General features: G+C 39.9%; 2 protein-coding genes across 2 annotated transcripts; both read left to right on the plus strand.

Moving 5' to 3' along the window:
• Positions 1-1219: 1219 nt before the first annotated feature.
• Positions 1220-4408, plus strand: LOC126608065 (E3 ubiquitin-protein ligase RGLG5-like). Its single transcript, XM_050275826.1, has 12 exons — positions 1220-1287; positions 1386-1749; positions 1897-1981; positions 2081-2221; positions 2310-2423; positions 2509-2606; positions 2731-2810; positions 2902-3007; positions 3109-3236; positions 3324-3549; positions 3790-3846; positions 3969-4408. Exons 2-12 carry the CDS (start codon positions 1492-1494, stop codon positions 4047-4049), a joined length of 1374 nt encoding a protein of 457 aa, XP_050131783.1. The 5' UTR covers positions 1220-1287; positions 1386-1491; the 3' UTR covers positions 4050-4408.
• A 7832-nt stretch (positions 4409-12240) lies between these two features.
• On the plus strand, positions 12241-25090 carry LOC126608066 (glycosyl hydrolase 5 family protein-like). The gene is made up of 4 exons (XM_050275827.1): positions 12241-12705; positions 23008-23255; positions 23437-23957; positions 24300-25090. Exons 1-4 carry the CDS (start codon positions 12256-12258, stop codon positions 24395-24397), a joined length of 1317 nt encoding a protein of 438 aa, XP_050131784.1. The 5' UTR covers positions 12241-12255; the 3' UTR covers positions 24398-25090.
• Positions 25091-26118: the final 1028 nt, after the last annotated feature.

Here is a 26118-nt window from a genome sequence, read left to right on the forward strand (position 1 = left end):
CCCAAAAATATAATGTAAATCCGACGTAGTGTTGTGCTTTCACACAAGGGAAAAACGTCACTATTCCGTCCTACATATTTTACCTTTATAGGTCAGTGTACTAGAATCAAATTATCAATCATAATTCCAAGTAGAATAATGAAATTAACTTTTAAAATCGTGACACATTCTGATTTATTATACAATTTCACAGGGTTTAGCAAAATTAGGTGGCACTTCCACATGTATCCTAGTTCAAACAGCTAGTAATTAATTTAGTAAATTAAGACAACGACACTAGAATCCTGCCCATTCCCCAATTATAATAATTTAATTTCAAGTTCCAAAAGGAAAAAGTGAATAAAAGAGTAGTTGGTGGCTGGGAAGAGTTGGGACGGTAATGATCCGTCTCCTAAGTTTGAGTAATTTTACTTTTTAAAACAATGTTATATTTACATCTTTTTAAACCGTCCTGGCAGTCTATTTTTTGGGAGATCAAGACAAGCATTTCAATCTCTTCTCATCATCATCGTATGATTCATCAGCGTCAGTAATCAAATTCAAAACGCTTCATGCGGAATACGAGTCTGAAATTCGTCTCTAACAATTGAATAATCCAGTTTACATTATATGAAGAGAATAAATCGAGCCCACCGTACACAAACTAATAAATTCGAATAAAATAGAACATCAATTTGTCTAAAATAAAAAGAAAAAAAAAGTTGACTGACCTTATCCGGTTTCCTTGCTGGTCAGGTTATGTAAATACATGTAGTTCATACATTATGCGTTACTTCTTTGCAAAAGAAAATTTTATTCTTATTTATTAAGAATCGGACTCTGATATATATATATATATATGTGTGTGTGTGTGTGTGTGTGTGTGTATAGTTCATCTATCAGAAATCAGAACCTTGGTTTTCATTCATTCTTCCACGAACTGCCTCGGAGTCTCTTGATGGGCTTCCTGCAGCTAACTTGAGACTTGACTGTAGGTTTTGGTGGAAAATTAAAAGTAAACGATAATTTTCTTTACGTCGATTTTTTTAATGATCTAAATGGTCGGCGTTTGTTTGAATAAGTCCCCTTTTGTTGCCTAATGATACTAATGTTTTTGGTCTTTGTTTATTTCTTTTGATTATTCTCCCTAGGGGATTTTCGCGCTACATTCTCGTCCTTACAGTTTATTTACATATGTACTTTATAAAGTTGTGGAATTTTTAAGCATTACTCAGTTTTCAGTTTTCAGAAAGAAAGAAAAAAGAAAAAAAAAATTAACAAAGAGATAGCAGCTTTACACAATTATTGGTAAAATAGAAGCCTTTTTTTCTTTTTACGAGGCTATTATATTAATGTCAGGGTCCTCATGGTTTTTTATTCATGTATATCTATATATACATATGCAGGTTGACATTTGAACTACTGCCTCAGGTTTGGAGGAAGAAAGAAGAATACAGAGTTCGCTGTATTATTCAAAAGGGTTTTTCGTTTTGCAGATTATACTACTTTCTGATGGGAGGAAAAAGCTCGAAAGATTGGAGTGAGAGACAGTTTTCGCACAGCGGATCAACTGCTTCTTCTTCATGGAACCAACATGGCTACTCAGAACCACACCCTCCACAAAACCTGTATCATACAGTACCACAGCATCGGTACACTCCTTCGCCATCTTTTAACGGTGTGTCTCGGCCAGTTAGAGTTCCCCAGCAACGACGTAGTTGGCATAAAAGTTACTCAAGGATAGCTGATAATTACTGTTCCTTGGATGAGGTGTTTGTTCTGCCCTGCTTTCAACATATTCATATATAAACGACGGTTTAGTGTCCCTTGTTTGTTCATTTCTATTTTTTTTTACTAAAAGCTTGTAACCAGTTTTATTTGCGTTATTAATTTTTCCCGAATAATAATTGATGACAGGTTACTTCTGCTCTTGCACAAGCTGGCCTAGAGTCTTCTAATCTGATTGTTGGTATTGACTTCACAAAGAGCAATGAGTGGACAGGTTAGTCTTGTCTTAATTCAAAGAAATTCTTTGGTCACATAACATCATTTGAAGGAATGCAATATGCTTAAGCTTTGTTTCCACCTTTCTTGTTAACAGGTTCGATGTCATTTAAACAAAAAAGCTTGCATCACATTGGAAATACTCAAAATCCCTACGAACAAGCGATCTCAATTATCGGGAAAACATTATCCGTCTTTGATGAAGATAACCTAATTCCATGCTTTGGATTCGGAGATGGTAAACAAATCATTGTCTTCTGCATTATTTCTATGTGGAACTACCATTTGGATGATGTGAATGACAACTTTCATGTATATTCTTGTAGCATCTACACATGATCAAGATGTCTTCAGCTTCTATGAGGATGAGCAACACTGTAATGGATTTGAGGAAGTATTGGCGCGATACAGAGATATCGTTCCCCATCTTCGACTTGCAGGTACTGCAGCCTCTAGTCATTACAGGGGCTTTCCCAAATATGCTTCAATATTTGGTTCGTCTGAATTTTTGGTTCCTTGTTGCAGGACCTACTTCTTTTGCCCCCATTATTGAGATGGCGATGACTGTCGTTGAGCAAAGCGGAGGCCAGTACCATGTTTTACTGATCATTGCCGATGGGCAGGTAATTTGGTTTTAACCTATTTCATTACAAGATGAATCCCCAGAGAAAATGAGCAAGATTATCAAGAAACCAATCTGCAGCATGTTTCTTTGTTAAAATAATGGACCATCTTTTCCTATCCTAGGTGACAAGAAGTGTCAATACACAACGTGGTCATCTGAGCTCACAAGAACAAAGGACAGTTGATGCAATTGTAAAAGCAAGGTAAATTTTAACAGAAACACATTATTTTACACGCTTCAGCGAATATTTTGTACTTTGTTTTTATTTGGTTTCTGACCTTGTTTGTTTGTAGCGAGTACCCATTGTCTATAGTCTTGGTGGGAATCGGAGATGGCCCTTGGGACATGATGAGGGAATTCGACGACAATATTCCTGCTCGAGCATTTGATAATTTTCAGGTGATCAGACACATTTCAATATCAATTAGTTCTCCAAAACATCGTTGGCTAGAAGTTTGCTTACTTGATTCTGAATGAACCGGTTTTCTTTACCTATGCAGTTTGTGAATTTTACGGAAATCATGTCGAAGAATGTGAATCTATCCAGAAAGCAGACAGAGTTTTCTCTTGCAGCCTTGATGGAAATACCTTCTCAATACAAAGCAACCCTAGAGCTTGGAATATTGGGGTAAAAACTTGCAGCTTAATATTTTAACTTATACCAGTTACGCCGGAGCATTTTAATAACATGAAAATCATTTGCCTGAAAAAGCAGAGGACGCAGTGGGAATTGTCCAAATAGGGTTCCCCTTCCCCCACCCCACAATGTTGCAGTCTCAGTAGGCAGCAACACGAGGCAGTTCGGCTCGAGCGATAGTTTTCAGCAGAGGTCGACTCCTTATGCTGGATATAATACAGGAGGTAGCACACCTTCTCATACAGGATATGCTCGATATAATGCAGAAGCCAGCAAACCTCCTTACACAGGATATGATAGTCAGGTATCAACTATGTTTCCATGAAATCAAGTTCACGTTTTGGGAATGTTTATGTAGGAAGCACTACTGTTCGTAAACGTTTTTGTTGGAATTTTTTTTGTAAAAACTTAAAAGCACGACAAAACTTTTACTAAAATTCAAGTGCTTTCTAGCGCTTTTCCAAAAAGCTCCTACTCTTTTAAGTTTGCATTTTGTTTACTTTCTCCTCTGTATACATTCAACTTATTCTCATTTTTTGTACAGGTTTGCCCTATTTGTCTTACTAATCCAAAGGACATGGCCTTTGGTTGTGGGCACCAGGTAGACCATTTCCTTTGTGAATCCAATCTTTCAGGACCTTGATCTATCCATGCAAGTTACAAGTAAACCGTTGCACTGACATTCTAGACTTTTCTTCTTCTGCCTTCGTTTTTGTGTGGCAGACTTGTTGTGACTGCGGAAAGGACCTTGAATCGTGCCCGATTTGCCGGAGCAATATCCAAACCAGAATAAGACTCTACTAGCCATGTATTTGATGGACATCTCTGAGATTTGTAATCTGGATCAAATGTTCAGTTGTATATACTCCGGGCGTGGCGTCATCTATCAAGAGTTTTTCTAATGTATAGGGTTTGAACCGGAAACTTATGTGATGTGCAGGAGCTGACAACCTCAGTTGATTTGTGCTCTTGCACCTGGAAGCCTCTGTGTGTATGAACCGATTGATTCGCCATGCTTGATGGCCTTGTTTATATGGGGAACTTCAGGTTTTGTAGTATGTATGACGGTAATTTTGAGATCCGAAAGAGATTGAGCGTTTGATACTTAATGTTGAATCTCTGCAATATTTTTCCTAATTAATGATTAGATGACAGTGGTGAGATACCATTGATGTTTGGAGACGGTTTTCTAGTATGCATTGGTGTATAGTATAACCAAGATCGTTGGCCACACATCCAACCCCCATTCATTCACGTGATTGGGTTCATCTTCAAACCTAATTCTTTTAGTGCTGGAATGAAATGTTCCGAAATGATGGTCAGCGTCATCCCAAGATTTCCGGGATGTGGAGGAGGCGGCTGTCCTTTTTTATTTGTTCTTGGCTCAGAATAAGATGGGGTAGCCATCAGTAAAGGAGTCAATTCAGAAACACCCAAATTCAAATCCCTGATTGAAATCCTGTTCAAAATTCGCAGAATGTTGCGGCAAATCATGCTTTCCTTCGTCAAAATTCACTTTTCCCTATACACTTTTCATAACTACCAAGAATACAAATAGCTTGACTTATAGCATGTATGATGGCAACACATTCTTGAACAGATTCTCCAGGAATCACAGAAGACAGTAAACCTAGAACACATAAAAATACAATCAGTAGCGGCACCCGCCGTGCAAACAATGATTTGAATGTTGGTAATCAACTTCAGGAACGTAAGTATCTGATTCCAAAGAGCCCAACAGGGTCCTTCCTCAGGCTCACGATCGAATTCTTTGTCCTTTATGTAGGCCTCGATTTCTGCAATGACCGAGTTCAGATTTGAATCTTGTCGTTCTTTTAGTGCCTTCAGGAGGTTGTCTGAGATGATATTCAGCATCTTCCGATTTTTCTCCTATTTCTTTTCTACAAAGATTTTAACTTCTGTAACAACTTACATATAGGAATGCTGTAAGCGCAAGAGCAGCGTATCTGTTGGCAGGGAGAGCATTTAAAAACCTCGCCAGCCATGCACAACCTTCTTTTGGGCCTGCGCATTTTGGACCCTAGAAATTTCCGTCTGCAAAATCATTTCCGAGTTAGATGCTAAGCAAATATTGTTGGGAAAAAAATTTAGAGTACACAACTCTAACACAAGTGTTGGAGAGACAACACAAGTAAACAAATTACTTGTATTACACATACAAAATATTACAACACTCAAATCTCTCAAAGACACTTTTAGAAGCAATGCCACCCACTCACTTTCTAGAGACAAACTCTAGACCACTCTTAGGCCCCGTTTGGGATTGAGGTGATTTTAAAAAAAGCCACTGTGAAAAAAAGCTGAGGGTCATTTTTGTGTTTGGTAAACTGAAAAAAAAGGGCTTATTTTGGAAGCTGCTGTGAGAATAAGCTGAAAATCAAAGGAAAAACTGAAGCTGCTATTTGCTGCTTTGAAAAAAAGCCAGTTTTTTCAAAGCACACGGAGCTACAGTGCTCCTTTAATGAAAAGACACACTATCATCCTGATTTTTTTTCCAAAAGCACTTTCACAAAAAAGTTTACCAAACACTCTACTGGCTTTATTTCACAGCCGCTTATTCTCACAGCACAGCCGCTTATTCTCACAGCAGCTTTTTTTCAAAGCACAGCAATACCAAACCAGCCCTTACTCCTCACAAGACTACTCTTAGTTCTCACTCACTTGGTTGGTTGGTTCTTCTTGATTGCTTACCAACACACATGCATACATATTTATAGTTGATATTTACCGACTTACTAAGTTGGTTAACATGACTCATTTCATCCTAGCATTATTCTAGGCTTTTCTACAATTAGCCCACCGACATGGGTTTTGCATGACAACCTCACAATTGTACAAATAGCTAGATCTTTCTAGCTAGTGATCCACCGACATGCTTGCTAGAGCTTTCTAGCAAAATCCCATGTATAATTCATCTAGAACATCAAAACTTCATAATGGGCTGGACTTTAAGTTATGGGATGGTGTTGTACCTTCAACATTCCCCCTCAACACCAGCTCATTCTTTCCTCCATGCTGAGTTGACGACGAAACTTTTCAAACTTGCCGGTACTCAAACCTTTAGTGAACAAGTCTGCAACTTGTTCATCTGTATTGATTTATCTTATCTCAATCTCTTCTTGCAAGACATTCTCTCTAATGAAATGATAATGTACCTCCACATGTTTAGTTCTTGCATGAAAGACTGGATTTTCCGCCAAGCGAATTGCCGATTGGTTATCGTAGTACAATGGTACTAGATAATCTACTGGTTGATATAGATCACTCATCAACAGTACCAGCCATGCATTCTCTTGAGCTGCCATTGCTGCTGCTCTATACTCTGCTTCTGTGGTTAACAAAGACACCGTTGGTTGTCTTTTGCTGCACCACGAAATTACTCCAGAACCAATTCTAAAGACATACCCAGTGGTCGATCTCCTGGTGTTAGATCTCCTGCAAAATCTGCGTCACAATAGCCAACCAACTTACCGTCTTCACCTTTCTTGTACAAGAGACCATAGTCAATTGTACTCTTTACATATATCAATATTCATCGAATCGCTTCTAGATGAGGCTTCTTTGGATTTTGTATGTACCGACTCATCACACCAACTGCATAAGAAATGTCAGGTCGAGTCAGAGTCAAATAGATCAGACTACCTACCAATTGTCGATACATTGATGCATCTTCCAAGTCTCTGCCTTCATGTGCACACATCTTGGCATTAGGTTCAATTGGTGTCGAGACTGGTTTGCCTTCAAGCATCCCAAACTTCTGCAACAAGTCTTTTGCATACTTTTGCTGACACAAAAATATCCTTTCTTGTGTGCGATCAACCTCTAATCTAAGAAAGTGCTTGAGTTGTCCAAGTTCTTTCATCTTGAACCGAACTACCAAATTCTCTTTTGTTCGATGAACTTCTGTATCATCATCGCCTGTGATGATTAGGTTATCCACGTACACCAGTACAACAACTAACTTTCCTCCATTAGCTTTAATGAACAAGCTGGAGTCTGCATGCGCCACTAAGTAACCACTTTGTGTGAGAAACTTTGCAATATTACCATACCACGCTCTTGGTGCTTGTTTCAGACCATAGAGTGCTTTCTTTAACTTGCACACATACTCGGAATGAGCTTTGTTTTCAAAGCCCATTGGCTGCATCATGTAGATCTCCCGATCTAACTCTTCATGCAAGAAAGCATTCTTCACATCCATCTGGTATAGATTCCAAACTTTGTTAACTGCAAATGCAAGTAGGACTTGTACAGTTGTAAGCTTTGCTACTGGACTAAACGTTTCATCATAGTCTAGTCCATACTGCTGAGAGAAGCCTCGAGCCACCAACCGAGCCTTGTACCTTTCAACTGAACCATCAAGACGATGTTTTACCTTGTACACCCATTTGCAGGATATGGGTTTCATATCCCTTGGCTTTGGCACCAAATCCCAATTCTGATTCTGCTTAAGTGCAATGATTTCTTCTTTCATAGCTCCTATCCATTCAGAACTTTGTGATGCATCTTCAAACGTCTCAGGTTCTTTTACTGCTTCATCAACTATAGTAGCATTGACATATTTAGGATTTGGCTTTTGTACTCTTGTTAACCTCCTCAATTGTGATTGTGGAGTTGATTATTCCACTTCACAGACCTGTTTGTTGATACTTCTTGCTTTACATCGTCTCCAGCAAGCAAATCTTCAGACTCATCTGGACTTGATTGGATTTGGGCAGCTTGGTCTCCCAATTTCCCTGCAACGTATCTTCAATCTCTTTCGAATCGTGCAATGCCTCATTTTCTAAGCACCAACAAGATGATGCTTCTGCGTCTCATTCTTCCTCCAAAGCTAGAGACGCTACGGGGTCCCAGTTATCTTCACTTTTCTTCTCTGAGTTAGTGACTGTGGGTTTTTTTAACCAACACTCATTCACCATGTGGTTCTTCTTTCCATAATTGTAACATTTTCCCTCAAACCTTTTATTGTTCTGAGACTGACCACGGTTGCCATGATACATTGGAACTCCCCCTCGTTAAGAACTCCCTTCCTTCTGGTGACCTTTCTCCTTGTCACCATTTCTTTTCGATCCTTCATCAGCATGCTGCTTCAAGCTGCCTTTACTTTTGGTGTAGAGTGCTTCCTTATCACCTCTTAACGAGACCCCTCCCATTTGCTTTGCCAAATCTTCTTGATTGACAAGCAAATTCTCAAACTCAACAAGTGATGGTTAGGTCGGCCATCCTTGTACAACAGCAACGAAGCCTTGATATTCGAGTCTCAATCCATGGATAATTATTCTTTTTATCCTGGATTCTACAATGGCAGCACTAGGATTTAACTCAGAAATTTCACAACAAATAGACTTTACCTTGTGGAAATACTGGGCAATTGTCATGTTCCCTTGGGCCACCGATAACAGCTTATTCTCAAGAAGCTGCAATCTTGTATCGTTCCTCTTTGAAAAGAGTGTGGCGAAGGTGTCCCACGGTTCTTTTGGTGTTTTGGCCTTCTGTATGTGCTCCAACATGTCATCTTCAACTATGGTTTTTAAGGCAAACATGGTCTTACCTACCTTGATCTTCCACTTCCTCAAAATGTCACTGGTGTCTTCTTCTCATTGCGTAATTTCATTACTGCTGACGACATCCCAAAGATTTTGGCCTTGTAGGTAAGACTCCATACACGTCGCCCATGTGTTGTAATTTTTGTTGTTCAACTTTTTTATTGCTCCAACAACTTGAAGATCTCCCGTCGTGTCAGCAGAACTTCGATAAGCCGAACAAGATTAGTCAACAATCTTGCAAAGTACTAAACTTCTCATGATTCTTGGAAGCTTCACTAGAGACGGTCCCTAATCGTACCCCTCTGATACCAATTGTTGGGAAAAATTTAGAGTACACAACTCTAACACAAGTGTTGGAGAGACAACACAAGTAAACAAATTACTTGTATTACACACACTCAAAACTCTCAAAGACACTGTAGAAGCAATGACACTCACTCACTTTCTAGAGACAAACTCTAGACCACTCACACTCCTCACAAGACTACTCTTAGTTCTCACTCTCACTTGGTTCGTTGGTTCTTCTTGATTGCTTACGAACACACATGCATACATATTTATAGTTGATATTTACCGACTTACTAAGTCGGTTAACATGGCTCATTTCATCCTAGCATTATTCTAGGCTTTTCTACAACCAGCTCACCGACATGGGCTTTGCATGACAACCTCACAATTGTACAAATAGCTAGATCTTTCTAGCTAGTGATCCACCGACATGCTTGCTAGAGCTTTCCACCAAAATTCCATGTATAATTCATCTAGAACATCAAGATTTCATAATGGGCTGGACTTTAAGTTATGGGCTGGTGTTGTACTTTCAACAAATATAGCAGCAAAACATGATCATAGTGACCCTAACTTAAAGATACCAAGAAAACATTAAAAATCCAAGCAGTAAGATCGTAGAGTCAAACCTGAACCAGTGCCCCATACAGTTTCTTATAGGATTTTGCATACTGTTCCTTGGATGAGGGCTTTGTTCTGCTTCTGCCTGCTTTCAACATCTTCGTATATAATAATGACGGTTTAGCGTCCCCTCTTTGTTTACTGTCCATCTAGTTCTATTTTTTTTGCTAAAAGTTTGTAACTAGTTTTATTTGCGTTATTAACTTTCCCAAATATTATTGACAGGTTACTTCTGCTTTTGCACAAACTCGCCTAGAGTCTTCTAATCTGTTTGTTGGTATTGGCTTCACAAAGAGCAATGAGTGGACGGGTTAGTCTTGTCTTAATTCAAAGAAATTCTTTGGTCACATAACATCATCTGAAGGAATGCAATATGCTTAAGCTTCGTTTCCACCTTTCTTTCGGGTTTAACAGGTTTGAGGTCGTTTAACTGGAAAAGCTTGTATCACATTGGAAGTACTCAAAATCCCTACGAGCAAGAGATCTCAATTATCGGGAAAACATTATCCTTCTTTGATGAAGATAATCTATGGGGTGTGTTAACTACACACTCATTTTTATTTTTCCCACATCATTTGTTAATTTATGTCATTTGATCTTCTTCAATTCATCCGATTCGACGGCTGAAAATTAGAAGGGTACATGAGAAGTAAAAAGTGGTATGTAAATATCACACCCCTAACCTAATATATTTCATGCTTTGGATTTGGAGAAGGTAACAAAGCATTGTCTTCTCGCATTCCAAGAAGGTAAGCATAGTGTAATGTGAAACAATAATACACTTGTACCACATTTCACTTTCTACCTTGCATACCATTTAAAATTCAAAGAATTTTTTTGTGTGAGTCGATAAATCACATGTATCATTTGACTCTAAGCACAAAAAACTAACCCTCTCACTTCATGTATCATGTTGCTTACTCGTGATCCTTACTCTTTGTGTTTAATGTCGTAAACTCATTGAATACTTTCTCCACCAATAGAGATAGACCTCACTCACACAGTTGAAGAAATTCCAAGATAATTCATTCGAGAATTTGATATCTTGAATGGAATACTAAGCATTATGTGTGGAATGCCTTGCAAGTGTGTCAAAGACCAAAAAGTCCAAGCACCATTGGAAATATGTCATATCATAAGTTAAGTTAAGGGTTTTTGTCTTGTTACCTTTTCCTGTCGTTGCTTTTTGCTTTTGTGACTGCTTGCTCAAACGTGACCACTTTCATTACTTGGCGTGTTTCCAAATCCAACATGGACGGAGCCGATAACACATCAATCGTGATCTCTCAATGCCCTACGCACAATAGGCAACTTACAATATTCTTCATCTCAACTACCTCCACTTTACTTCATATAGTTTCGTATTCAGACAACTGATCTACATCATATTTACTTAATTATCAAAATAAAAATAAAATAAAGTAATGCAAACTATTAAAATGATGAAACTAGAGAATAATTGTGATGGTTGTCCCGTCACATATTCTTATTAATTGACGTCTTATAGTATATATGATCGCATTGTCATATTTTTTACTAATTCAAGTCTTATAATATACGTGGACGGCGTTCTAATTATATTTTATAAACCTGAAGAAAAATACTAATACTTAAATACATGTCATAACACGAATAAATTAAGATTTTTGAACAAACGATATTATCTACGCTAAGGAGGCGGTAGATTGGGCTAATTCTTACAATAAGCTAGCAATAATATAGTTCAAATACATCATTGGCAAGAATCGAACCTAAGACCTCTCATAAATACACAATTATTTTTCATGTTACTTAGCATAATAAGATGTTTATTAAGTTTATAAAGCCTTGTAATAATTTATAAAAAATTGTAGCAATGGTTTCTCAATTTTAATCCAATTGGAACAATAGTCCATCAACTAAAAATTCACAATCATTGATCCCTTAACTCATCAAAATGTTTAGTTATGGCCTTTTTCGTCACCATCAAAATTTCTATCAAAATGAGTTATGTTGGATTGACAATTGCTACAATTATGTTAAAGTTGAGGGATCACTGCTCCAATTGGGTTAGAGTTGATGGACCATCTCTCCAATTGGGTTAAAGTTGAGGGATCATTGATACAATTTTTCTTATTTGGTTTCATATTTGCCCCTTGATTTAGCCTTATGTGCATGACTCATGACTTATTTTGACGGAAATTCTAACAGAGTTAACGAAAAATGTCATAGTTGCACTTTTTGATGAGCTAAGAGACTAATGGTCACAAATTATTAGTTGATGGACCATTACTCCAATTGGGTTTAAATTAAAGGACCATTGCTAAAATTTCCTCAATAATTTATATCTTCATGATTAATTAAATGAGTAGTGTTATACTTACTATCTATTTGTAACACTATTTGTACCATCTTTCTAATAGAGGTTGGGTCCGCCAATGCACGTGAATCTCATCTCTATTAGCAAGATAATACAAATAATGGTACAACTAGATAGTAAAAATAGCATTTTGTAATTAAATTTGTGGTGAGCCTTTGAATCACTAGTATATAAAATGAAGATTGAGTTTCCATATACTCTCAATATTCCTCCTCCCAACATGGCAAGGTCAATCATCTCATTTTTCTCCTTTCTCTCGATCCTTTCCCTTCTCACACTCACGCCCGCAGTCTCAGCTCTCCCACTCTCCACCTCCTCCCGATGGATCGTCGACGAGAGCGGGCAGCGCGTGAAGCTGGCCTGCGTGAATTGGGTGTCGCATCTCGACACCGTCGTAGCCGAAGGCCTCAGCAAGCAGCCGGTGGACGCAATCGCCAAGCTCATCGTGTCGCTGGGATTCAACTGCGTCAGGCTCACGTGGCCGCTTTTCCTGGCCACCAATGAGACGCTGGCGGCTGTCACTGTTCGGCAGTCGTTTCAGAGCCTCGGACTGCTCGATTCTATATCCGGTATCCAGTCCAACAATCCCGCCCTCGTCGATCTCCCCCTCTTGAAAGCTTACCAGGTACAAGTCTCTGATCTTCCCGTGAAACAAACAGAGAATAGGAAAAGAAACTATGCTGGTTATTTTATTTATTTATATCATTTGCTTAATTATTATATGAATGGGACTTAGCTGCTGTCAGCAGCACTTGCTAATAACCAATCACAACTAAATGCATATTTAAATTGTTAATTTTTTTAATACAATTTGGACACATGTCTAGCAGTGTTTGGTGATATGCGGCTGATTCTTCTAGCAGCTAAGTTCTATTCTTATTATAATATGTATGGACCCCACAAAAATTAGGTTTTCTCTAAGTTAATTTTATGGATTAGTTTAACGTATAAGCTAAGCTAAGGGTAACTTTCCAGTGAAATGACCGACATCTGATATACGTACCTGACTCATGATCATCGAATATGTAAATTATTGTGCATGGATTATCTGTCGGATGTCAGTCCACCCCCGGCTATCCAGAGATTTTTTTCGCGTAATGAAAATACGGTCAAATACAGTATGTGTAATAATATAATAGTTAGAAACCTTAAAAAAAAAATTCAATCACTTGTGTTATTACATTTGGTGATTGGTCTATATTTTCAACACAATAAAAAAATTACTGATATGTATCAATTTTCAACTTCATGGAACAGTTAGAACAAGGATCCTCTTGAGATCCTCTTTGTGGGGATCCGGATGATCAATCAATCTTATATGTTCATCATACATCGTACGGTTAGAAATCATTTTAAATTTAAAATTTAAAATTGACTATAAATAATACCTAACGAAAACTAACTGCACGATATATAATGAATGGACAAGATTGATTGATTCTTCGGATCCTTACAAAGAGAATCTAGAGAGGATCCTTGTTCCAAAATATTATTGCTTTAGTTAATGATGGAAATATCAAGAATAGTTTTTTTTAATTACTAAAATCAAATAAATTACACAGTAATTAGTATGATGGTGACCCAAATTATACACCACCATTCTACCTGCCACTTAGGCCATCTCCAACCGAAGGAGGGCCAGATGACTCGTTTTAGACCCATAGCTCTCCAAGAAATTAATATTTTAATAAACAGTGTTATGTCATATTTCATACCATTTCCAACCGAGAGACCAAAGGGTCATGTGACAAAAAATCATCTCCAATCGAGGGGGCCAAAGGACCATGGTAGGAAATGTGAATAATTGAAATAAAATGAGGTAAGATAGTGTGGAATGGTGAAAAGTATGTGAGAAATGGTGTATGAAAAAAATTAGAAATTAAAAAAAAAAAGTTGGGCAAAAAAGATCCTCCAAAAAAAAGAAAGAAAAAAAAAAAGGGCTGGCTTATCAAGCTAGCTAGCTGGTTGGAGATGGCCAGCCCGCTGGCTTGATTGGCTGGTTTTCGTCCGATGGGGCCACAAGCCCTTTAGCCTAACTTTCAGTTGGAAACGATTTTCGTGTTATTTCGGGCTATTTTTGGACCTATGGTTGGAGATGGCCTTAGCAACCCTTAGAACTTAAGTGGGTCCACTACATAACCCAAGCTCTTAATAATTAATATTAATATCTTGTGGTACTAGTATTACTAATCTAGGTATAACATATCATGATTTAGAATAGATTAATACAACCAAAAGTATGATTTTATGTCCTTGTAGTTTTGGATAAGATACACTTTAGTCCATATAGTTTTAGATATAGAGAAATCTTTTAATGTGCCGGGAATAAGTTCTCATTTCTAATCAATTGTATTGTATTGAGTCGTGTTCCTGAAATACTTCAAAACTCTCTCAATTATGGATGTAGTACATACAGTATTAGATGTTGTCAACGACTATGATTCTAGTGAGATAATTTTATGTTTTATTTTATTAAATTATTAAATTATCAATTGAAACTCCGCCTATGTCTTACATGGCCGGTCCCAAGCCCGGATAAAGGAGGAGGGGGAGGGCGTCAGGTAGTCGACAGCCGGCACTCCATGATCACGTCGAATCCTTATGAAAATGAATCCAGAACAAAATCGCGCTAAAGCTAGGGCGTCACCCGTAAGTGGCGCGCTGTGTGGCCTGAGCACAGTGATAAGTGAGCAAGGGTCGCTGTATCTCCATCGGCACCCGGATGCAGTGTTAAATGAGCAAGGGGGCCATAGAAACTTCTTTTCGAACGACTCCACTCAAAGTTGTTTGGGAGCATATGCTCCTATCAACTTTACCCGGGACACACAAAAGAAGTACTTTGATCCTATTAGACGGGGGAGGGTGAAGAAGCTAGGACAGAAGGGTAGAGTTCAAGAGAGCAAAATGCGTTTAGGAACGTGGAATATAGGAACCTTAACGGGAAAATCTATGGAAGTAGTGGAAGTTATGGTGAGGAGAAGGATAAATATTATGTGCCTACAAGAAACTAAGTGTGTTGGTAGTAAGGCAAAGGATCTAGAAAACTCAGGGTTTAAACTTTGGTATTCGGGCACAAATAGAACGAGAAACGGTGTTGGCATCATCGTGGACAAGACCTTGGTACAAGATGTTGTACATATCAAGAGGGTAGGAGATAGAATCATGGCAATCAAGATTGTAATAGGACAAGAACTTATCAATGTGATTAGTGCGTACGCACCTCAAGTAGGGTTGGATACGAGTTCGAAAGAGAAATTTTGGGAAGATCTTGGAGACTTGGTGCAAGGAATTGCTCAGACGGAGAAGTTATTTATAGGAGGAGATTTAAATGGACACGTGGGCAGGGAGACAGGCAACTATGGAGGTTTTCATGGTGGCCATGGTTTTGGGGAGAGAAACGAGGATGGGGAAGCTATCTTGGATTTTGCAATGGCATATGATCTCTTCTTAGCCAACACCTTCTTTAAGAAGAGAGAAGAACATGTGATCACCTACAAGAGTGGGTCGTCAAAAACACAAATAGATTTTCTTCTAATGAGGAAAGGGGATCGTATAACTTGTAAGGATTGCAAAGTTATACCAGGAGAGAGCGTGGCTAATCAACATCGCTTGTTGGTGATGGATGTACATATCAAAAGAGTAAGACAAAAGAACAAGACTTGGAAGTGCCCAAGAACTAGATGGTGGAATCTAAAAGAAGAAAAACAAGCCATTTTCAAAGAGAAGGTAATCACCCAATGTGTGTGGGATAGAGAGGGGGAAGCTAGCCAAATGTGGGATTCCATGGCTAGTTGTATCCGAAAAGTAGCAAAAGAGGTATTAGGAGAGTCCAAGGGCTTTGCCCCACACCAAAAGGAATCTTGGTGGTGGAATGAGGAGGTACAAACAAAGGTGAAGGCTAAGAAGGAATGTTGTAAAGCCTTATACAAGGAGAGGACCGATGAAAATGGTGAAAGGTATAGAAAAGCGAAGCAAGAGGCGAAGAAAGCTGTCAGAGAAGCTAAGTTAGCGGCTTACGACGATATGTATAAACGACTAGATACCAAAGAAGGAGAGTTGGATATCTATAAACTAGCTAGAGCAAGGGAAAAGAAGACAAGGGACCTAAACCAAGTGAGGTGCATCAAGGATGAGGATGGAAAGGTTCTTGCTACAGAGAACGCGGTTAAAGACAGATGGAGAGGTTATTTTCATAATCTTTTCAATGAAGGACATGAAAGGAGTGCTTCTTTAGGGGAGTTGAGTAACTCAGAAGAGTGTAGAAACTACTCATTTTATCGTCGAATCCGGAAGGAAGAAGTGGTTGTAGCTTTGAAGAAGATGAAGCATAGAAAAGCAATAGGCCCAGACGATATACCAATCGAAGTGTGGAAAGTTTTGGGAGAGACAGGTATAACATGGCTCACTGACCTTTTCAATAGGATTTTGAAAACGAAGAAGATGCCAAATGAGTGGCGAACGAGCACTTTGGTGCCTATCTACAAGAATAAGGGCGACGTACAAAATTGCATGAACTATAGGGGTATTAAGCTAATGAGTCATACAATGAAGCTCTGGGAGAGAGTCATTGAGCATAGATTGAGGCAAAAGACACGGGTTTCGGACAACCAATTCGGGTTCATGCCAGGGCGCTCAACCATGGAGGCAATCTATCTCTTACGAAGATTGATGGAAAGATATAGAGATGGGAAAAAGGATTTACACATGGTCTTTATAGATTTGGAAAAAGCGTATGATAGGGTCCCAAGAGACATTCTTTGGAGGATTTTAGAGAAGAAAGGAGTACGAGTAGCATATATCCAAGCTATAAAGGATATGTATGAAGGAGCAAAGACTGCCGTAAGAACTCATGAAGGACAAACCGAAAGCTTTCCCATAACTGTAGGATTACATCAAGGCTCATCCTTAAGTCCTTACCTTTTTGCGTTGGTAATGGATGAGTTAACAGGACATATTCAAGATGATATTCCTTGGTGTATGCTTTTCGCAGACGATATAGTGTTGATAGATGAAACTCAGGAAGGGGTAAATGCAAAGCTTAACCTTTGGAGAGAAGTGTTGGAATCTAAAGGTCTTCGCCTAAGCCGATCAAAGACAGAATATATGGAGTGCAAGTTCAGTGCAAATGGAGGCCAAAACGAGTTAGGGGTGAGGATCGGAGATCAAGAAATACCAAAGAGCGACCGTTTTCGTTACCTAGGATCTATCTTGCAAAAGAACGGAGAATTAGATGGAGATCTCAACCATAGAATACAAGCTGGATGGATGAAGTGGAAGAGTGCATCCGGCGTGTTGTGTGACCGCCGTATGCCACTGAAGCTCAAGGGAAAATTTTATAGGACGACAATAAGGCCGGCGATGCTGTATGGCACAGAATGTTGGGCGGTGAAACATCAACACGTACACAAAATGGGTGTAGCGGAGATGAGGATGCTTCGTTGGATGTGTGGGCACACGAGAAAGGATAAGATTAGGAATGAGGATATCCGGGGTAAAGTAGGAGTAGCCGAAATTGAAGGAAAGATGAGAGAAAATCGGTTACGGTGGTTTGGACATGTGCAAAGAAGGCCTACTGACGCTCCGATTAGAAGATGCGACTATGGGACAGAGGTTCAGGGCCGAAGGGGTAGAGGAAGACCTAGGAAAACTTTGGAAGAGACTCTAAGAAAAGACTTAGAGTACTTGGATCTAACGAAGGACATGACACAGGATCGAGCACAATAGCGTTCTAAGATTCATATAGCCGATCCCACTCAGTGACTTGGATTTTCCAAGTCTCCAACCAAGAAGTTTTCCTCACACGGGAAATTAAGGGAACACTACCCCAACCTACATGCTCCACTCAGAAAGCTTCAACATACAAGCTTCAACAAAAGAAAATTCAAAGAACTTAGCGAAGAAGGCTTTGGTGTATTTAACACAATACGTTGAAATGAAGGAAAGCTTATTTATTGATATCCCCGATAAGCTACAAATATGTACATATACATGAGTCAAAATAAACACACAAGAGGGAGCCTTCACAAAGGTTGCTTAGGAGAAGTCTCAGCAGTCGGTAGAGCCCCAGAAAGAGAAGGCACCGGAGGGGGATCATTTGGAGCCTCAGTACTGGACAGAACCCTAGGAGGAGGAGGCATCAGAGGTTGATCATTTGGAGCTTCATTACGCGGTACAGCCCCAGAAGACGAAGGCAATAAATGCCTTTGGAACAAACCCACAAATCTCTGATGATCAAGTAAAACCTGACCATCAGTTTCCTTCATCTGGTCAAGCTTCCTCTTCATGTTTGTAGCATAGTCATGTGCGAGCCGGTGCAACTGTTTATTCTCATGCTTGAGCCCTCTAATCTCCTGTTTGAGACTCATCACTTCAGCCGCCAATGATTCAACTTGGCGGGTTCGAGCAAATAGGCGTTGGGCCATATTAGACACAGAACCTGCACACTGAACACTGAGAGCCAGCGAATCCTTAACAGCTAACTCATCAGACCGTTTGGAAAGTAGTCTGTTATCTTTGGGAGTGAGAAGGTTCCTGGCCACCACCGCAGCGGTCATATCATTCTTCATCACGGAATCCCCAACGGTAAGAGGACCAGTTGGGGAGACGAAGGATGGGCGCCATATGTTGTCTGGAGAAGGCGGGGCTGCCTCTTCAACAAGGTTCAAGTCAAAACGACGGTCGGAGGGGCCAGACATTTTCAAAGGTGTTGAAGAGAGAAGAGGTCGGACAAATCAAGATATTAGAAGTGCAAGAATGAAGCTTCTACTGGTGGAGATTCAAGTGTGCTTTGGAACTTAATGCCAGCCTCTATAAAAATCTGCACTCGACGGAGCTTCAGAAATCAAAGAGGCGCCTGCTCAGAAATCGAAGAGGCGTTTGCTTTCTCAAAAGTTGGGCTGCTTAGAGATCACGATGGTTGATCTCAGAAATCGAAGAGCCGTTTGCTTTCTCAAAAGTTGGGCTGCTCAAAGACCACGAAGGCCGATCTCAGAAATCGAAGAGGCGCTCGCTTTCTCAAAAGCTGGGCTCCCTAGAGACCACGAGGGCCGATCTCAGAAATCGAAGAGGCACCTACTTTTCTAGCCTTGTCAGCACCTGTCACACGCACACTCAGCTTTGCGGAAATTATGGGCATTCTGTCAAAGACTTCTGGGGAAGTAGAAAACACATGAATCTTACTGTTCAATCACCCACTTCCCTGTGTGTCAACCTCTGTGCTTTGTGGCAAGGTAGACTAGCAAACATGCCCAACCTTTACTCACATTCGAGAAAACACTCCCAACAAGATTGCTTGCTCCAAAATCGAAGAGGCACCACCCTCCGAATCTCGAGAGCCACTCTCCCAACATGATTACTTTCTCAAAAATCGAAGAGACACTGCTCCCCGAATCTCGAGAGCCAGACCCCCAGCATGATTGCTTTCTCAAAAATCGGTGAGGCACCGTTCTCCGAATCAATCGAAGAGGCGCTCGCTTTCTCAAAAGCTGGGCTGCTCAGAGACCACGAGGGCCGATCTCAGAAATCGAAGAGGCACCTACTTTTCTAGCCTTGTCAGCACCTGTCACACGCACACTCAGCTTTGCAGAAATTATGGGCATTTTGTCGAAGACTTCTGGTGAAGTAGAAAGCACATGAATCTTACTGTTCAATCACCCACTTCCCACACGCAACAATAACTCATGGGTACCACAGATCACTTTGCCAAAGTTCTCTGCCAAAGTTGAGCACGTGAAGCTTGCAGCTCCCACTACATCGCTTTGACCAAGAAAGGTAAAAGAATAGCAAAGAAACAGCACTAACAAAGTTTAGACACATAAATTTTGAAGGTCTAGCTACCATATTATTACCCACAAGGGTAAAGGAACAGTACCACTGCTGGATAATTGGAAAGTCCCTGTGTGTCAACCTCTGTGCTTCGTGGCAAGGTAGACTAGCAAACATGCCCAACCTTTACTCACATTCGAGAAAACAGTCCCAACAAGATTGCTTGCTCCAAAATCGAAGAGGCACCGTCCTCCGAATCTCGAGAGCCAGACTCCCAACATGACTACTTTCTCAAAATCGAAGAGAGGGTAAAGGAACAGTACCATTGCTGGATAATTGGAAAGTCCCTGTGTGTCAACCTTTGTGCTTCGTGGCAAGGTAGACTAGCAAACATGTCCAACCTTTACTCACATTCGAGACAACACTCCCAACAAGATTGCTTGCTCCAAAATCGAAGAGGCACCGCCTTCCGAATCTCGAGAGCCAGACTCCCAACATGATTACTTCCTCAAAAATCGAAGAGACACTGCTCTCCGAATCTCGAGAGTCAGACCCCCAGCATGATTGCTTTCTCAAAAATCGAAGAGGCATCGTTCTCCGAATCTCGAGAGCCAGATACCACAGACCACTTTTTCAAAGTGCTCTGACAGAGTTAAAACATGTGAAACTGGCAGCTCCCACTACCGTGCTATGACCAAGCAGGGTAAAGGAATAGCATTACTACTTGTTGTTAGGGAGACTCCTATATATGTCGACCTCCATCCCCAACGGACAGGCAGACCTGCAAAAATGCTCAACCCTTCATCATATCTGAGAGGGCACTCCCAACAAAGCCTTTCGAAATATTCAGCTTTCTTTCCCCCCGATAATACCTCTGCAAACAAGCTATACTAGAGCAAGAATATCTCATATCATCAGGGTTAAAAGCAAGAGTATCCCATATCATGCTTTTTCCCTGTTTTTTCTTTTGGCCTTGTTTTTACCTGCAAGACAAGGAGAAAGAGAGCAATCAGTCAGTACTTGGAATCAAGCTTCCAGCCAGGAACTGACTGCCTGGAACCCCTTACCTGATTACTTACCTGGCGTTGCTCTCGAGTACTCATCTTCATCATCTTATGTTTCCAGGGAAGATTCCGCATCTGCTTGAGGAACAGATAGGGCAAGTGCGAAGGATACAAGGAAGCATGTGGAGACAAGCGTAACAGCACACGTGCCGATACATCCATTACTCTGTCAAAAGCAAAAGTATCCCATATCAGCAGGGTGGAACGTACTCTAGATTTGATGGACTTGTTTTGACCCTCAAATTCTTCAGTCGGCCTTATACTCTGGAGGAAACCAGAAAACCCTCCAGCTCAGTTCAAGAATAAGCCTGTGGAAAGTTACTTCTTCAAAAGCAAAAGTATCTCATATCATCTCTTCTCATTTTTCTTCTCTTTATCCTTCATGCTGCTGCAAGATGGGGAGAAGGTGAACAATCAGTCGGAGCTCTGATTGCTTACCTTGTCTGTCACCTCTTTCAGCAGACCCCCTAGCTCGGCGACTTGGGGGACTCCTACTACATGGTTTGTATCGCGCTTGACCAAGCCTGAAACTACAAGTAAGCTTCAAGTGAAATTGATACATTACCTTGTGCATCTCCACCAGTTAAAGATACCACCCCTGGATGGAGGAAGAGTACTTCCAGAGAAGATGCCACATCTACCTATGAGACAGATAAGGCAAGTCAAGACGACACCACACTCCGATACTTAGAAGTTTCGTGATTACGAGATCATTATCCCACAATATTTCCTAATGTCATTTGTACTAAATCATTCACTCGTACTCACTAAAGGAGAGCTTGAACCTATGTACTTGTGTAAACCCTTCACAATTAATGAGAACTCTTCTATTCCGTGGGCGTAGCCAATCTGGGTGAACCACGTACATCTTGTGTTTGCTTTCCTATCTCTATCCATTTATATACTTATCCACACTAATGACCGGAGCAATCTAGCGAGGATCACAAAAAGCGACCGTTTTCGTTACCTAGGATCTATCTTGCAAGAGAACGGAGAATTAGATGGAGATCTCAACCATAGAATACGAGCTGGATGGAAAGAGTGCATCCGGCGTGTTGTGTGACCGTCGTAGGCCACTGAAGCTCAAGGGAAAATTTTATAGGACGGCAATAAGGCCAGCGATGTTGTATGGCAGAGAATGTTGGGTGGTGAAGCATCAACACGTACACAAAATGGGTGTAGCGGAGATGAGGATGCTTCGTGGGATGTGTGGGCACACGAGAAAGGATAAGATTGGGAATGAGGATATCCGAGGTAAAGTAGGAGTAGCCGAAATTGTAGGAAAGATGAGAGAAAATCGGCTCTGGTGATTTGGACATGTGCAAAGAAGGCCGACTGACGGTCCGGTTCGAAGATGTGACTACGGGACAGAGGTTCAGGGCCGAAGGGGTAGAGGAAGACCTAGGAAAACTTTGGAAGAGACTCTAAGAAAAGACTTAGAGTACTTGGATCTAACGGAGGGCATGACACAAAACCGAGCGCAATGGCGTTCTAGGATTCATATAGCCGACCCCACTTAGTGGGAAAAGGCTTTGTTGTTGTTGTTGTATTAAATTATCAATTGAGATGAATGTATGATTTTTTACACCTAGCAGGAACAAATTTTCCTCACTATGTCTCACACCTGTTAATTTTGTCAAATAAATTGACAATTAAATTGTTGTCTTTAAATTGCAAGAATCGGTAAATTACATACTTAAATCTCAACTACACAAAAGAGGAGTGCTTGGACCTATTACTAATGGTGTGATTTCGAGTTTCGCATCTGTCGATCCTCTATTCATAGATCATTTCACTACACAAAATGTAATTTACCAAGTCAAATTGCAAGAATTAGTAAATTACAAAAACTTAAGTAGTGCTAAAGTGGAGTTCTACCTAAACTACAAGCGTCAAACTCATAAATACACACTGTTTAAGAGGGGTGTATAACCGTGCCGGTATGTTAATCTAAGTTTTTCTCAACTATGTGAAATACATTTAGGTTTTATACATTATATGGTTTTAAATATTTCATTTTATACGATAACAGCTCCTTCATATTATTTTTTCCAAATATTCACAAAAGATAATGACTAATTTTATTATCATATGTTTAGGCAGTGGTTTCTAGCCTTGGGAGCAACAATGTGATGGTTATACTGGACAATCACTTAAGCAAGCCTGGGTGGTGTTGCAGCAACACCGACGGCAATGGTTTCTTTGGCGACCAGTATTTCAACCCTGACCTTTGGATCACTGGCCTAACTCGAATGGCCACATTGTTCAAAGGCGTCAGCAATGTGGTCGGCATGAGCTTGAGGAATGAGCTGCGAGGCCCCAAACAGAATGTTAACGATTGGTACAAGTAAGTGCGTTATTTCATTTCAAGCTGAGAACGAATTCATTTATTTCTATATATAAAGTGAGAGCAGCAAAATTGTGAATCATTGGGCCAGTACCGAACCAAAACCAGCTGTACAAACGACTGATCAATACGAACTAATACTAAAATTACCTTAAACTTTTATTAACCATCCGTTTTATAGGTACATGCAAAGAGGAGCTGAGGCAGTGCACTCGGCAAACGCAGACGTGCTTGTCATTCTCTCTGGCTTGAGTTTTGACACGGACTTATCTTTCCTCGCCAAACGGCCGGTGAACCTCACATTTGCCGAGAAAACAGTATTTGAAGTGCACTGGTATGGATTTTCAGACGGGCAGGCATGGCAGAGCGGCAATCCCAACCAAGTGTGCGGCCAAGTATACAATAACGTGAAGAGAAAGTCGGGATTTTTACTTGAAGAAGGGTTCCCATTGTTTGTGAGTGAGTTTGGGGCGGACCAAAGGGGAACCAATGTAAATGATAACAGGTACTTAAACTGCTTCATGGCGGCTGCTGCTGAACTTGATGTGGATTTTGCTTTGTGGACTCTGGTTGGGAGTTATTACTTTAGGGAAGGGGTGGTGGGTATGGAAGAGTATTATGGAATCTTGAACTGGGATTGGAGTGATATCAGGAATTCAAGCCTAACTCAGAGACTTTCTGTCCTTCAATCGCCTTTGCAAGGTAATAGCGTGTTTCAATTTCCTCGTTTGATTTTGCTAATATCCGTCGCCTATGCACTCAAGTGATTTCTAACGGTTGATGAGACGTCGACCTTGCATGCCCACATAGCTGACTGAGTGCAACACATAATCTTTGTTTTATTGAGAGATCTGAATCATATACTTCATTTTTGGAGGGCTAACGCTAATTTGCTTGTGACAAACATGGTGCAGTGCCGCAGCCACATTAGCTAGACCCCAATATACACAGGAATTCAAATCTTTCTCCTTGGAGTTTAAATTAGTTTAAGATAGAATATCGCTCGTGTCAGAAAGGTTTATTGTGTGTTTGTGTTGTTTGTAGGGCCAGGCTTATCTCAATCCAGAATGCACAAGATCATATTTCATCCAGCCACAGGCCTCTGCCTCCTAAAAGTTGGATTCCTTGGCCCTTTGAAGTGAGGTCCATGCTCTCAGTCTGGAGCCTGGACCTATTCATCCAGGAAGGTCCTAACGCTGAAAGGAACGTATTTCTGCATACAAGCTGACGAACTGAATAAGCCGGCAGCAGTGGGTATACTTTGTACTACCACGAATTCGCAATGGGATATCATTTCGGATTCTAAGTTGCACCTTCAATCTAAGACCACGGATGGCACTGAAGTTTGCCTTGATGTAGACTCTAGCAATACAGTTGTCACAAGTTCCTGCAAATGCTTGAGCAGAGATAATTCTTGCGACCCAGCAAGCCAGTGGTTCAAACTTGTCGACAGCACGATAAATTCGACACCTACAAGCCCCATTCTCGAGATCACCTCAGTCGTGCATATGATTGAGGCAACTAACTAAAGACTGAAGCTACTGAAGAACGGACTGGCAATCGTAGGAAATCATGTAGGCTCCTTAATAAATATCAAATGACGCATATATATATATATATATATATATATATATATATATATATATATATATATATATATTTGTAAGGAAATAACTAGCTGTTTGGTCATGTCAGATTAAGAAACTAATTACGTGATAGGGTTGGTCAAGTAATTAAGGTTGCTATGTAAAATTATGAAATTCATTAGTTGACGTAAAAAGGATGATTGGAAAGTAATGTAATTCTGAAGTCAGAGTTCGCTTTCACTACAAGAACTTACCATTTGCCCGACTAAACTTTGTCCGACGAACAATCGGGTAAAGTTAATTTGCTCGACAAAAATAAAAATTTGGTCAGGCAAAATTGGTCATTGCTTTAGTTTATTTTCAGATACTTTAGGCGACGAATAATTTAGACGGGTAAAGTGATCATGGCAAGGGACAAATCGGCGAGCATTATGCCAAATTTGCCCGATGGACCAACAAATACGTCGTCAGGCAAACCCCAATTCTTTAAGTTAATGAAAAATTAAATTAAATTAAGAACTCAAAAAAAATTAACCTCACCCCACGGATGTCGTCAGAAAAACCCCAATTCTTTAAGTTAATGAAAAATTAAATTAAATTAAGAACTCAAAAAAATTAACCTCACCCCACGGACGAATCTTCCAAATTCCGTAGGGTAGAGGTCTACTTTATGATTTAGGGATTACAGTTGGTCGGGCCAAATATAATATTTCATTGGGCAAAAATGAATGATTTTTCGCATATTCAATTCCTTTGATGATTTTCATAGTCTAAGAAATTAATTTTAACAATCCGAACCGTTAATCTAGTTGGTATATACTCCTAGATTTCATACGCCAAAAAATTCCAAAAATAAATTTTCGGAGATTAGGTGACGAGACGAAATCCTTGGACGGTTTCAAACAAAAATAATAATGATTTAACGGTCATTTTAGTTATGATTTTGATGATTTTTTTTACTACTCCTCGATCCTACAACCATACAATGAAGGAACCCGATCAAATTTAAAATATTTACACTAGTGGATACCACAAAATTTTATGTATAGAATAAACTAAGTGTTTGTTGAATATACTATTTTGACGAGATACGTATTCTACGAAACCAGTGTCAACGATCCAACCGTCAAACTTGTTTGTATATAATTCAAGATCTCATATGCCCAAAATACCAAAAACAAACACTTTGGAAATTAGGTAACTGGAAGAAATCATTCGACGGTAAGAAACAAAAAAATCACAATTTAATAGTCATTTTAGCTCTGATTTTGATGATT

This window comes from Malus sylvestris, chromosome 16, assembly GCF_916048215.2.
Source record: "Malus sylvestris chromosome 16, drMalSylv7.2, whole genome shotgun sequence".
NCBI classification, from domain to species: Eukaryota; Viridiplantae; Streptophyta; class Magnoliopsida; order Rosales; family Rosaceae; genus Malus; species Malus sylvestris.